We start from the raw sequence: 14634 nt of genomic DNA, 5'->3' as shown, positions 1-14634 counted from the left end.
TGCAAGATTGACAAAAAAAAACAACAGAGAATGCCTCACAGTTGATATTGGATGACGGATTAATACACTGAGTTGATGATATGTGATAAAACAAAAGTTACGTATGTAACTACGGTTCTATGAATCCTGGTTGACCGCCAGAAGAAGTGCTTATCACTGGATATCTTCTGTCTCGTGCATTCGCAGGTCGGAAAATGTATATCAACAATGTCACGTATGACCTTGCATGACCCCGGAAGGCATGAGTTCCGGTGTTGTCAACTAGTTGAGTCCTATGGAATCTTCTTGCGGGAACACGAGATTCCCAGTGACCAAGAACTCTGGCGGTCATCCAGGATTCATAGAACCGTAGTTACATACGTAACTTTCGTTCCATTTCATCCTTACTGACCGCCAGAGGCAGTGCTTAGCACTGGATGAATTATATCAACTGAGTCACGAGGAAGCCTGAGTACTTTCGTTATAGGGATGGACTAGTTGGACTCTGCAGGAGGACAACACCAAACGGGCCCAGGGCTGCAACATTCACTCTGTAGTACCTGGTGAATGTGCTCGGGGATGCCCATGTGGCCGGGGCACATATGTCCTCCTGCGCACACCTCTCAAGGTCGCCCATGACGTGGAGATACTCCTGGTAGAGTGGTACTTTACTCTGGTTGGCAAGGGACGGTCATTTGCCGTTTATGCCTGGGTAATGACGTCCACGATCCAGTGGGAAAAGCGCTGTTTTGAGAGAGCACAGCCCTTTCTAGGACCACCATAACAGAGAAAGAGAGCGCTGCCCAGGTCAGGAGAGTCTGGGACACCTCTAGCAAGCGTACAGATTTGGTGCTCCCTTGGTGGTTTATATGAAACACTGTTGTAGTGTTGTCCTATCGGACAAGCACATTCTTCCCCCTCAGGTATGGCAGGAAGTTCCTGAGTCCTAGGTGTACAGCTCGTAGCTCTAGCACATTGATGTGTTCTGTGTAGTCCTGAACAGACCACTGCCCCTGAGCTGTCCTGTTCTTCCACACCACACCCCATCCCGAGAGGCTGGCATCCGTCATAACGGTCTCTCTGCGGAAAGGAACGGAGCCCATGGCCATGCCCCTTGACATATACGACCTCTCCCTCCATGGGGATAGAGTGGAGAGGCACTGTTGTGACACCCTGATTTTTCTGTGCCTTTGCAACTTGGGGTCTAAGTGGAGGCCGTTCAGCCGTCTCTGCAGGGGGCGCAGTGACAACAAGCCCAAGGGAGTTGAGGCAGCTGTCAGCTTGCCCAAGAGGCGGAAAAAGAGACCTGTCCCTTCGGAAAAGGGGAAGACGCTGGAGGATGTCGTCCAGGTGCTGAGCAGATGGACAGGCCCTTATACTGACTGTGTCCAGAGCCTCACCAATGAAGGTTAGGCTCTTGGAGGGGTTCAGATAACTCTTCTCCAAGTTCACCTTGAGGCCTAGCCAGGTGACATGAGAGAGAAGGAGAGCCGTGTCCTGGGTCGACTGCAACCGGGATGGTGCACAACTCAAGCAGTCGTCGGTAGAATCTTCATACTCTGAGACTGCAGGGGCAAGAGCGCTGCCGAGACACACCTGGTGAACACCCTTGGGGAGAGTCCAAATGGGAGCACCCTGAACTGGAAATGACGGCCTCTGAAGGCAAAGCGAAGAAACTGCCTATGATAGGCACATGAAAGTAAGCATCTTTCAAGTCGACGGACGTGAACCATTCCCACCTGGCAACGGTATGAAGAACGTCCGCTGTGCTCAGCATATGAAAGGGTAAGATCTTTAGGAACTTGTTGAGTCCCCTCAGATCCAGGATTGGATCCCCCTTGGTGGTTTATATGAAACACTGTTGTAGTGTTGTCCGATCGGACAAGCACATGCTTCAGGCAGCGATCTCACCGACTGACATGCAGGAGCATTCACTCTTTACCGGTCCGGGGCTCCTGAGAGTCCGAGCGATGAACACTGCGGTTGAGCTTGAATAATCAAAATATTAATGGGCGAGCTTGGCTTCTGCTCATAGAGTAGTAACCTGTGCAGCGAGAAGATGAAAAAAGACTGAACTCGTTGACAACACCGGAACTTATGCCTTCCAGGGTCATGCGAGGTCACAAGTGACTTTGTTGACATAAATACTCGACCTGCGCATGCGCGAGACAGAAGACATCCAGTGCCAAGCACTGCCTCAGGCGGTCAGTAAGGATGAAATAGAATTTGGGTAATCAAGTTCAAATGAGATTTTGTTTTTAAACCAAGGTATTATTTGTATTCAGTAAAGTTGTCATGGTTTTGGATTTATGTTGCAATTATCCGGTTTTATTTGAAAATGCTGTTCTCCCTTTGTCTGGTCTTCCTTCCTGTGTTTGCCCTCATGTGTCTAATTGTCACCTGTTGGCTCCCCCCTTCCTTGTGTTTCAGCCTCCCCTGCCCAGCTGTGTTTTGTCCTGTGATTACCCTTCTGTGTATTCAGTCTTGTCTTCCCTTTTACTCCCCGTTCGCTCATCCACGTTACCTGCCTGTAGCTGTTGTGAGTTTGTTCCTGTTCCTCGTGCTCCCCAATTTGCTGTTTTAGTTGTTTCCTGTTTTTCTTTATCATCGGCTTTTTATTAAAGCTCGCTTTTTGTTACATGCCTTTTGTCTTTTACTGCATTTGGGTCCTATTTTCCCCAACCCTAACAGTACTAGACTGAACTGGACACAAACTGTTTACCCCCGCTCCACTCTGGCAGGAGGCAGCGCTCCATCAGGAACAAAACCTCTCCCCACCTGAACAGTTTCTTCCCCTCTGCTACTGGCCTCATCAACAAGGCCCAGGACCCCCACTGAAACGGACTTTTATCCATCCCAGAAAAAACATTATGCATTACATTAATGCACATCACATAATGCGAACAATATCTTGTTATTTTTCAAATGTTGCACATTTCTTCTCCACATTACCTCTTTTAAATCAGCACAGCTCTCCACTTTAAATACAGCATATAGTATTTGTCATATGTTAATATTGTACATTTGTTATAAAAGTGCTAAAATAGTTTTTTAAAATAGCTATCAGCTATCTATTAGTTAGCTATCAGTCCTATCTGTATTTGCTGAATATTCTTTTTTCATGTCTCTTTTTTTAGACATTAATTATTACTTTTGACTTCTGGTTAAATGTCAGGGGAATGCAGAATGTTCAGTGTTGTTCCCAACTCAAATAATGAAGCATGTTTAATGTAACATTACATTAGCCCTGATTCCTTCAACTCTCCCTCAACACAATGTTGCCTCTGGCTCATATGGGTATTACAGTTATTTATATCCATTTGCCATACTGTCTTGTTGTCTTTTGTATAGCACTTTGTAACATTGCTATATTAATACAATAATAGCATTAATATTAATTGAAAGAACAGATCAACCTCTGATATTTTTAATATCGAGGACACTTTGAACACCAGGACTTATCGACTTGAAAATTGAACTTAGAGCAGATGGAACACACAAAACTACAGTTCAACATTTACTATCCTCTTGTTTCACCGTTAGGTGCCATGCCATTGTTTCAACTGTCCATTATTATGAAACCCCAATAAACCCCAGAAAAGCTCACATTAAACCGAAAAGCCTTTTTTTTCTACACCAAATCATCGCTTTAACAAATAGCCATTGTTACAAAGGCCCATTGTTCTTGAGAAAGTGACTCTGATACAAACAGAATATGTTTGATGACTTGTATATTTGTGTATTACTTTCCAGTTTCATCATCTACTTCTACTTTTACATTCAGAGTACGCAATCTTTGTTTTTGTTCAAATGGTTGCCGTTTAAAAAAAGGCAATGATATAGTAATAAATGATTGCCGTGTCTCCGCCAAGAGACCCCCGACTAATCATAGCTTGCCGTCTTTTATAACCTCCATGATGTTATTGTGAATGAGGTGATGGGAAAAACTTAGAGGAAGAAGAATGTAAACAATTTTCTCAGAAGCATTGTGCTTGATATCAACTATCTTGATTTGAAAAGCCAAAATATATATATATATATATATATATCACAATATTCTAATTTTCTGAGACAGTCCTGTATATATATATATATATATATATATATATATATATATATATATATATATATATATATATATATATATATATATATATACACAGGACTGTCTCAGAAAATTAGAATATTGTGATAAAGTTCTTTATTTTCTGTAATGCAATTAAAAAAACAAAAATGTCATACATTCTGGATTCATTACAAATCAACTGAAATATTGCAAGCCTTTTATTATTTTAATATTGCTGATTATGGCATACAGCTTAAGAAAACTCAAATATCCTATCTCTAAATATTAGAATATCATGAAAAAGTATACTAGTAGGGTGTTCAACGAATCACTTGAATGGTCTAATTAACTCGAAACACCTGCAAGGGTTTCCTGAGCCTTGAAAAACACTCAGCTTGGTTCAGTAAACTAAATCACAAGTATGGGGAAGACTGCTGATCTGACTGCTGTCCAGAGGACCGTCATTGACACCCTCCATCAGGAGGGTAAGACACAAAAAGAAATGTCTCAAAGAGCAAGCTGTTCACAGAGTGCAGTTTCAAAGCACATCCACAAAAAGTCTGTTGGAAGGGGGAAATGTGGCAGGAAACGCTGCACAACCAAGAGAGATGACCGCAGCCTTAACAGCATTGTGAAGAAGAGTCGCTTCCAGAATTTGGGGGAGCTTCAAAGACAGTGGACTGAAGCTGGAGTCCAGGTATCAAAAGTCACTGTTCACAGACGTGTCCGGGAAATGGGCTACAATAGCCGTATTCCCATGGTCAAGCCACTTCTGAACTCAAGACAACGGAAGAGGCGTCTGACTTGGGCTAAGGAAAAGAAGCACTGGACAGTTGCACAGTGGTCCAAAGTCCTCTTTTCAGACGAAAGCAAGTTTTGTATTTCATTTGGAAGTCAAGGCGCCAGAGTCTGGAGAAAGGCTGGAGAGGAGCAAAATCCAAGTTGCTTGAAATCCAGTGTGAAGTTCCCACAGTCAGCGATGGTTTGGGGAGCCATGTCAGCTGCTGGTGTTGGTCCACTGTGTTTCATCAAGCCCAGAGTAAATGCAGCTGTGTACCAAGAGATTTTAGAGCACTACATGCTTCCGTCTGCTGAAAAGCTCTATGGAGATGAGGAATTCATTTTCCAGCATGATCTGGCACCTGCCCACAGTGCCAAAACCACCAGTAACTGGTGTACTGACCATGGCATTACTGTCCTCGATTGGCCTGCAAATTCCCCTGACCTGAACCCCATAGAGAATATGTGGGGTATTGTGAAGAAGAAGCTGAAAGACACCAGACCCAACAATGCTAATGAGCTAAAGGCCGCTATTGAAGCATCCTGGGCATCCATAACACCTCAGCAATGCCACAGGCTGATTGCCTCCATGCCACGCCGCATTGATGCAGTAATCCGTGCAAAAGGATTCCCAACCAAGTACTGAGTGCATTAATGGACATTTTCAAATGTTTGATTGTGTTTTGCTGTTATAAATCTTTTTTTTTTACTTGGTCTGAGGAACTATTCTAATTTTTTGAGATAGGATTTTTGAGTTTTCTTAAGCTGTATGCCATAATCAGCAATATTAAAATAATAAAAGGCTTGCAATATTTCAGTTGATTTGTAATGAATCCAGAATGTATGACATTTTTGTTTTTTTAATTGCATTACAGAAAATAAAGAACTTTATCACAATATTCTAATTTTCTGAGACAGTCCTGTATATATATATATACATACATACAGTTGAGCAAAAAAGTATTTAGTCAGCCACCAATTGTGCAAGTTCTCCCACTTAAAAAGATGAGAGGCCTGTCCTTTTCATCCTAGGTACACTTCAACTATGAGAGACAAAATGGGGGAAAAGAATCCAGGAAATCACATTGTAAGATCTTTAATGAATTAATTGATAAATTCCTCTGTAAAATAAGTATTTGATCACAAACAAACAAACAAGATTTCTGGCTCTCACAGACCTGTAACTTCTTCTTTAAGAGCCTCCTCTGTCCTCCACTTGTTAACTGTATTAATGGCACCTGTTTGAACTCGTTATCAGTATAAAAGACACCTGTCCACAACCTCAAACAGTCACACTCCAAACTCCACTATGGCCAAGACCAAAGAGCTGTCAAAGGACACCAGAAACAAAATTGTAGACCTGCACGAGGCTGGGAAGACTGAATATGCAATAGGTAAGCAGCTTGGTGTGAAGAAATCAACTGTGGGAGCAATTATTAGAAAATGGAAGACATACAAGACCACTGATAATCTCCCTCGATCTGGAGCTCCACGCAAGATCTCACCCCGTGGGGTCAAAATGATCACAAGAACGGTGAGCAAAAATCCCAGAACCACACGGGGGGACCTAGTCCATGGCCTGCAGAGAGCTGGGACCAAAGTAACAAAGGCTACCATCAGTAACACACTACGCCGCCAGGGACTCAAATCCTGCAGTGCCAGACGTGTCCCCCTGCTTAAGCCAGTACATGTCCAGGCCCGTCTGAAGTTTGCTAGAGAGCATTTAGATGATCCAGAAGAGGATTGGGAGAATGTCATATGCTCAGATGAAACCAAAATATAACTTTTTGGTAAAAACTCAACTAGACGTGTTTGGAGAAGAAAGAATGCTGAGTTGCATCCAAAGAACACCATACCTACTGTGAAACATGGGGGTGGAAACATCATGCTTTGGGGCTGTTTTTCTGCAAAGGGACAACGACTGATCCGTCTAAAGGAAAGAATGAATGGGGCCATGTATCGTGAGATTTTGAGTGACAACCTCCTTCCATCAGCAAGGGCATTGAAGATGAAACGTGGCTGGGTCTTTCAGCATGACAATGATCCCAAACACACCGCCCGGGCAACGAAGGAGTGGCTTCGTAAGAAGCATTTCAAGGTCCTGGAGTGGCCTAGCCAGTCTCCAGATCTCAATCCCATAGAAAATCTTTGGAGGGAGTTGAAAGTCCGTGTTGCATAGCAACAGCCCCAAAACATCACTGCTCTAGAGGAGATCTGCATGGAGGAATGGGCCAAAATACCAGCAACAGTGTGAAAACCTTGTGAAAACTTACAGAAAACGTTTGACCTCTGTCATTGCCAACAAAGGGTATATAACAAAGTATTGAGATGAACTTTTGTTATTGACCAAATACTTATTTTCCACCATCATTTGCAAATAAATTATTTAAAAATCAGACAATGTGATTTTCTGGATCTTTTTTTCTCATTCTGTCTCTCATAGTTGAGGTATAGGATGAAAATTACAGGCCTCTCTCATCTTTTTAAGTGGGAGAACTTGCACAATTGGTGGCTGACTAAATACTTTTTTGCCACACATATGACTGACCTTTCCTTTGTTTCGCAGTCCCACCTAGCAGCACGCTCATAATTCCTCTTCTCTTTGTTTAAAGTACTGTGTTCCTATTGTCCAACTTCACGAAACAAGTAAAATGTGTCATATTTGGCAGAAAAAGGCAAACAACTATAGTCTTTATGAGAATGTTGAGAGACATAGAGTCAGTTGTCCTACTCTACAAGGTACCCAATCCCTGTAAGCATGTACCAAACCTCTGCATTCTGTTGGCTTCAATGGTAAACTGCTGAGTTAGATGGTTCCCTGAGGGGGAGGGGCTACCCATTCTTTACGTTAGTCAGGTATAAAAGGAAAGGGTTACACCAGGTAGGATATCAGTTCAGGAGCAACAGCACATCTACAGCCAACATGAGCAACACCGGCATGAACATGAGGGGCAAGGTACTTTCAGAAGCCTTTTTGTGATAAGCAGTAATAACTATTTGCAATATCACCCTCTGTACCTTGCTAATCTATTTCTAACCATTCAAATTCCCTTCTTTCAGATCACCTTCTACGAGGAGAAGAACTTCCAGGGTCGTTCTTATGAGTGCATGAACGACAGCTCTGACATGTCCTCCTACCTGAGCAGGTGCCAGTCCTGCAGGGTGGAGAGCGGCTTCTTCATGGTGTACGACCGCAACAACTACATGGGAAACCAGTACTTCATGAGGAGGGGCGAGTACTCCGACTGCATGAGCATGATGGGAATGAGGGAGAACATCAAGTCTTGCCGTATGATCCCCATGGTGGGTATAAAACTGTAATCGTACGATTCTACTATGGGTGACCACCCCACAACTCTTTACATTAAATCATTAACTTATAATTCTTCTCCCGAGAGCAGCACAGAGGCCAGTTCAGGATGAAGATCTATGAGAACGAGAACTTCGGTGGTCAGAGTCACGAGATGATGGAGGACTGTGACAACATCATGGACCGTTACCGCATGAACGAGTGCCAGTCCTGCAACGTGATGGACGGTCACTGGCTGATGTACGAGCAGCCCCAGTTCAGAGGCAAGATGATGTACATGAGGCCCGGAGAGCACAGGAACTTCATGGACATGGGCATGAGCGGCCAGAGGTTCATGAGCATGAGGCGTATCACCGATTCCTGCTAAATGTTCACTGAATGTTTCCTGACTTCATCAAATGCCAAATAAATAATTAACCTTAAATTTGACTTTTATCATGCTTATTGTCCAACTGTTAAAATCACACATTATTAATTGAAATTAATCATATATGTTTTTCTGTCAGTTTGGATCCCAACCTGTTATCTATCTGATGAGAAATGTGTTGGAACAATTTCTCAAAATAAAAACAGATAATGCCTTATAATTGATATTGGATGAAGGATTAATACACTGGGTAGATGATATGTGACTTTGGGTCATTAAAAGAACACTACTTTAAGTTGTTACTACAACATTCCTCTTCTCTTTGTTCACAGTTATGTGCTCCTATTGGTCAACTTTACGAAATCTGTCATATTTGGCAGAAAAAGGGAATAAACTATTTTCTTTTTATGAGCGAGTTGTGAGACAGTTGTCATCCTCCACAAGGTACCCAGTCCCTGGAAAAAAGCCTCAAACCAGTTTTTTGTTTATCACTGTGCACTGATTACCAACCACAGTTCAGGTTTTTGTCCTACTGTATGCTAACACTCCCAGACTAATAAACCTGAAAGGATTATGCAGGCTAATCCAGTTAATACTATTATGGGATGAAGGCCACATTAGAGAAGGTGACACCTCTCAGGGAATGCACAGCAGACATCAGAAATTATTAACGTATTTGGCTACTGATTTTAAACTGGTATTAAATTATGAATTGAATGATCTGGAGTTATTGAGAGTAATGCTGCAAACCTATAACGATACAATTAAAAATGATTTCAAATATCTGTTCAACTACTGAAGTAAATACATCTCCTCTGGGGACTCCGTTTGCATATCAAACAACCACACAATGTATATTAAGCCTTGAAAAACCCTTTAAAAAAAACTCATGGTTAGAGTATCTGTGCGTACAAGGAGTCTGATAAACTATCAATGTCCTTCAAAGCAGCTATTTTTTTCTAAGCTGAGGCGTGTGTGTGTGTGTGTGTGTGTGTGTGTGTGTGTGTGTGTGTGTGTGTGTGTGTGTGTGTGTGTGTGTGTGTGTGTGTGTGTGTGTGAGAATTTTAGGGCATGTGTGTGTATTTGAACAAGACTCTCAGCCAACACGCCCAGTCAGCCTGACCTAGCGTGGATGCTAAGCGTTCGTATTAGCATTTTATCAGGTGACCTTCCTGCTCTCTCCACCTCTAGTTTTCTTTCTAACTTTAGCCTTCGCTTTGGCCTCAGTAATAGCAGCTCTGTATGATCTTAACTGCACTGAATCACTCAAAACTGATTGTGGTAGATCACTCTACGGGCTGAACAATATTAAAGAGGCCCTATTATTATTTTTGGAGTTTCCCCATATGCTAATTTCCAGGTCCCTTTTTGTATTTTGTTCCTCTACTGTGACATGTCTCCATGCTTACATTTTCAAAAAGGTCTATTTTTCCCATGTATAAAGACCCCTTAGCCTATGACGTACAATGTGTTGAAGCGCGAGCCAATAGAAGCTGGAGTGTTCCATGGTGATGTCATTGTCAACCTATATAAACACACTACTAGAAAAGGAATCCCCCAAAAAGCATTATAGGGCCTCTTTAACCCAATGACGTTTTTAACCGAGGTTAAACACTGGTTAGGACAAAAGACCTGATTTTTTCTCTGACTCTTCCACTACAGCGTGGCTCTGGCAGTGTGCAGCCAGATTCTGAGGGTGTCTGCACATGCAGCGTTAAAGGGGCGTAATAAACAGTTTCACCCTCCGCAGCAGCATCATCATCATTTCTCCATGGTCTCCCAGAAGCAGTTTATTGTTGCCACAGCTGCCTGATTCTTAATTACTGCACTGGTAATTAGTGGTTGTCCGTAATCTGGATAGAGACTCCAGACTGTCATCCACCCACAGCGCCTTTTGTTGAGTGTGTGTGTTTGTAAATGGGGGGAGGACCGGTCACACACACACACACACACACACACACACACACACACACACACACACACACACACACACACACACACACACACACACACACACACACACACACACACACACACACACACACACACACACACACACACACACACACACACACACACACACACACACACACACACACACACACACACACACACAGTCAGTCAGTCAGTCATATTGCCTTCATGTGGATGTGCATGCAGCTGTGACTGATGTTCTAACGGCACACAAGGGGATGAGTTACAGTTTCTCCTGCAGGCAGGGCACAGAACAAAGGGGCTTCTTGGGGGACAGAGAGCTCAATGCTGGAGGTTCAATGCTGATTTGCCTCCTTGAACTAACTCCCAACATTTTTTTCACTTCATTGTCAGAATTCCTTTCAATAAAATTCTCCAACTGAGATGCTATCACCAACCTTAACATCAGACGTGTCTTTTCCAGCAAGTGTATTATACATTTATTTGAGATTTTCCTTTTTTATCTGAGTGTCATCACCATGGTCTTGAATCAAGGTTGCATTCCTCTCATCGTAGAAATAGAGATAGAGAGGGCTGAGTGCCTTTTGTCTGATGTCAAGAGCAAAGTGAAGAGTTTTGTTTCTTATTAGAGGTTAACAGTTTTATATAATGTAATAAATAGCCTAATAAATGCAAAAAAACTGTAGTTTTTGTCTGACATAACAATAAATACAACTTAATAAGCTATCAAGCTATGAAATGGTTTTGTGGCTCCAGACAAAAATATTTTGGGGAAAAATTAGCAAAATGGCTCTTTTGGTCAAAAAGGTTGCAGACCCCTGTTATAGATCAAGGCAAACTGATTATTTTTCCAGAGTGCTTTATCACAAAGCCCTTATTTATATTATTTGTAAAAACAAAAAAAACAGCTCATGACATACAATATAACCTTAATCCTAATAGCCGCAGTAATGACTATTACTTAAGAGTTAAGTAAATGAAATTCGATAGACCAAAAAAAACGCCTGAGCTCAGCCAATAAGTTAATGGAAGGTAATTATTCTCTGTCCAGCCATGCTGATCTTGCTCCAAAACAAAAACAGTACTTTAAAATGCCTGTGAATACATTAGCATCAGAGGCCCCGGGGCCCTGTGTGTGTGTGTGTGCGTGCGTGCGTGCGTGCGTGCGTGCATGTGTGAACCCTGTAAATGAACACAATATGGCGAAGGTTGTTAAAACGCTTTTTTTTTTCCAGAAACAGAAAACACTAAATGACCTCCATGGCAGCTGCTGGCCTACCAGCAATACCCCTGAAAACAGTATGACATCTTCTGTCCATGAATGCATGAAATTCCAACAAGCTGATATCCTGATTTAAAAAACAGAGACAATAGAAAAGGCCTTGGTTAAATACTTCCACACATGATCGAGAAGAAAATGGAGAAGACATTTACAATCCCAGTGTTTAAAAGCAAAAAATAATCAATTATTCTCAATGAGCTAAAACAAAACATGCCCAACATTATGCAAGCAAAGCACCAACATGTATCAAACGTGCACTCATACAGGTCCTTTATGAAAGCACCCATGACAAATTCAAGTGGTTTTCCAGTCATGTGACCCTCATCTCTGGGGAAAAAAACTCCTACTAAGTCAGTTTTCATCAAGTATTCATGTGTAGCGAGCCCGAGGTTCGTTATACAGTATTTTCCATTCCTGGAAAACGGAGAGACCGCTGCTACTGCAAATAACACAATTTTACCGTATTCATTAACATTATCTGATTGCTGCCTGGACGTCAGCCAGCACTCCCATCAGCCCCAGAGGCATTTCCCATCATGGCTTGGATGCACCTGCCTGCTGCAGCCAGTCATCCCCAGAATGTTGCACTAAAGGACTCGAGAGACGGGACTCCCTCAAGGGAATAAATACAGTGCTTTGATGCTGCACTTACTAAATGGCTTCACATAGAGAACAAGTCAAATACTGTCTTAGTTCTATTGCTTCATGGTTTTACCCTCAAGTATAAATCAGATCGACTGACAGAGATCTCTTCAGCTGAGCTTGCTTTTAAATGCAATTAAAACCTACAGGATTGTTTGAATCAGAAGCAAATCCCTGAGATAAGGAGAGTTCAATCAGCAGCTGTTTCCTTCTCCTGTTCAGGTAATAAAGTTAAGTTATTAAGCGTGGGCATCATTTGTGGTGCAGCTTGAGCGTTGAACAACAGAAACAACACAATGAAGATTAGATTAGTTTTAAGTATTAGATTAGTTGATCCAAAGAGATTTAATCAAGAGATTTAGATCATCAAATAACCATTCAATCCTCATTTATAAAGACTAATATAGAAATATTTGTAAGTCTGACTTTTATTAGTAGCTGTCGGGGAGTTTTCAATCATACAACATGATTTCTCTCAGCACTGTAAATGTTCAAATATGCATTGGTTAAACCCGTTAAGGACTTCTTGTCCAATAAAAGTTGAGATTAAAAGGTTCACTTCACAACAGTGAAACAGTCTCCCACAGCAAAGTCAAGAACTTGGCTAAAAGCATATATCATCTTCTTAGTTAGAGGTTATTGGGATTTTTATCAGATTTGACGACATCACTTAAGGTTCCCTTCAATTGCAACAATGATTTTCTCTTATACATGAACAACTCTATGGTTCCAGGGGTAGGTAATTATATTCATATATTTAGATTGATTTATATATTTATTATATATTTTATAATAATTTCATCATATTATGCAAATGATTAAGATAAGTACTATTTATTTTAACATTATTAATATTATTCTCTTTGCATTGTTTTATTTATGTATTCCAGATTTGAGGGGGACACTGCTAGAGGGTTGTATGTTATACATTTCTCTAACTACTATGCCACATTGTGTTCAATGGCTGTACACTATCGTACTTAAACCCTTGAGAAAAAACTGAAAGTATTTGATATGAAATAACAGAAGTACAAATACACCATTACAGAAACCATCTCTAAGATGCAAAACAATGATATTTGCAGAAGAAAAAGCCATGGCAGGTTTCAGAGATACAGAAAACTGGGATCCTAAACATGCAGCCTGTGTTCTTTCAATCACAGCCGAGGACCGCAAACACATCATGAACACCTGAGGAGAGGCTGATGGTAAAACTGCCTCCTTCAACCAGGCATTTGTCTTTTGATTGAAATGTAAATTATAATCATTGCTATACTTACTCAGAGTTACTTCCCGGACGCTTTCACCTGCCTCCCCTCAGATGGATCAGATCCAGATCAGGAGCAGGTTGGAGGCTCGCTCCTCGTCACAGAACCGGATCTGAAGAGGCTCCACAGCGGGCTCCCGCAACCGGCACCGAGAGTAAATCACTCCCAGGCTGCTGGTTCATTTATGTATTTCTGTCCTTCCCCGGTGCAGGTTTGAAGGGTTTTACCGGAGGATACCGGATTCACGACCTCTCTGCTTTGCGGGGTTCTCCTTGGGAACAGTGCTGTGTTCAGGTGCGGGTCGTAAAATCAACACTCCCAGTTTCACACGTGGAATATTGGTTCAAAGGTGATGTGTTGTGTTGTGTGTAATGTTTTATTGTTTGTTTTTCAATATTTATTCGGCTACTTTTTGTATGGCAATGCAGTGTATCATCACAACTAAAAATGCACATTGCCAAGAAAACAAGAATTTCTAATAGGTCCTTTGACAAAGCTTAGTAATAGTAATTAGCCCTGACTTGTGCTTAAGGTGATGTTTTTTGTTATCAAAAAAGCTCAGACACTTTTGACTGACTCTCCCTAAGTGAAGTCATAAAAGCAAAATTGAATTGTATTTTTAGAATACTAAAATATACATATACTGTATACATGCATGCCTTTTCTATTTCCGACAGCCAGTGAAGGCAGCACTTACCATAGCATAGGACAAACGCTCTCACTCGGCTCCTGATTGGCTCAGAGTTAAAGAGGCTGGCTGTGGTCTCCCTCAGCCATATGGCCCTCCTCACCCCCCACGAGCCTCTCATGGTGGACAGCCTCAGATCAGGGTAGTGTGTTTTCTCTCCATCATTCAGCATTCAGAGTCCATTTAGGAGTGTCTACTTGATCCTCATCGTTTCAACAAAACATATAAAAACATTAGTGAATTGAGTACTGACACTGATGGGAAAATGTGTTGATATTGGGAACTGATTAGGGAATAAAATACAACAAAAAGCCAAC

At 41.7% G+C, this 14634-nt stretch overlaps 2 protein-coding genes across 3 annotated transcripts in view; one reads left to right on the top strand and one right to left on the bottom strand.

Moving 5' to 3' along the window:
- Positions 1-14195, bottom strand: part of arhgef49 (Rho guanine nucleotide exchange factor 49) — a 145947-nt gene extending 131752 nt beyond the window's left edge. For both annotated transcript variants that reach the window (XM_079665253.1, XM_079665255.1), the window contains exon 1: positions 13642-14195. The gene's annotated coding sequence lies outside the window, so the exon portion shown is untranslated. The remainder of the gene's footprint in view (positions 1-13641) is intronic.
- Positions 7749-11537, top strand: LOC307029220 (gamma-crystallin M3-like; the record flags this gene model as incomplete). Its single annotated transcript, XM_079664979.1, has 3 exons — positions 7749-7781; positions 7886-8128; positions 8227-11537. The coding sequence occupies 3 exons, from the start codon at positions 7749-7751 to the stop codon at positions 8500-8502; spliced, it is 552 nt and encodes a 183-aa protein (XP_079521105.1). The 3' UTR covers positions 8503-11537.
- Positions 14196-14634: the final 439 nt, after the last annotated feature.

Source organism: Notothenia rossii, assembly GCF_949606895.1.
Source record: "Notothenia rossii genome assembly, chromosome: 2".
In the NCBI taxonomy this organism is placed as follows: domain Eukaryota; kingdom Metazoa; phylum Chordata; class Actinopteri; order Perciformes; family Nototheniidae; genus Notothenia; species Notothenia rossii.
This window is presented reverse-complemented; position numbering and strand designations above follow the sequence as displayed.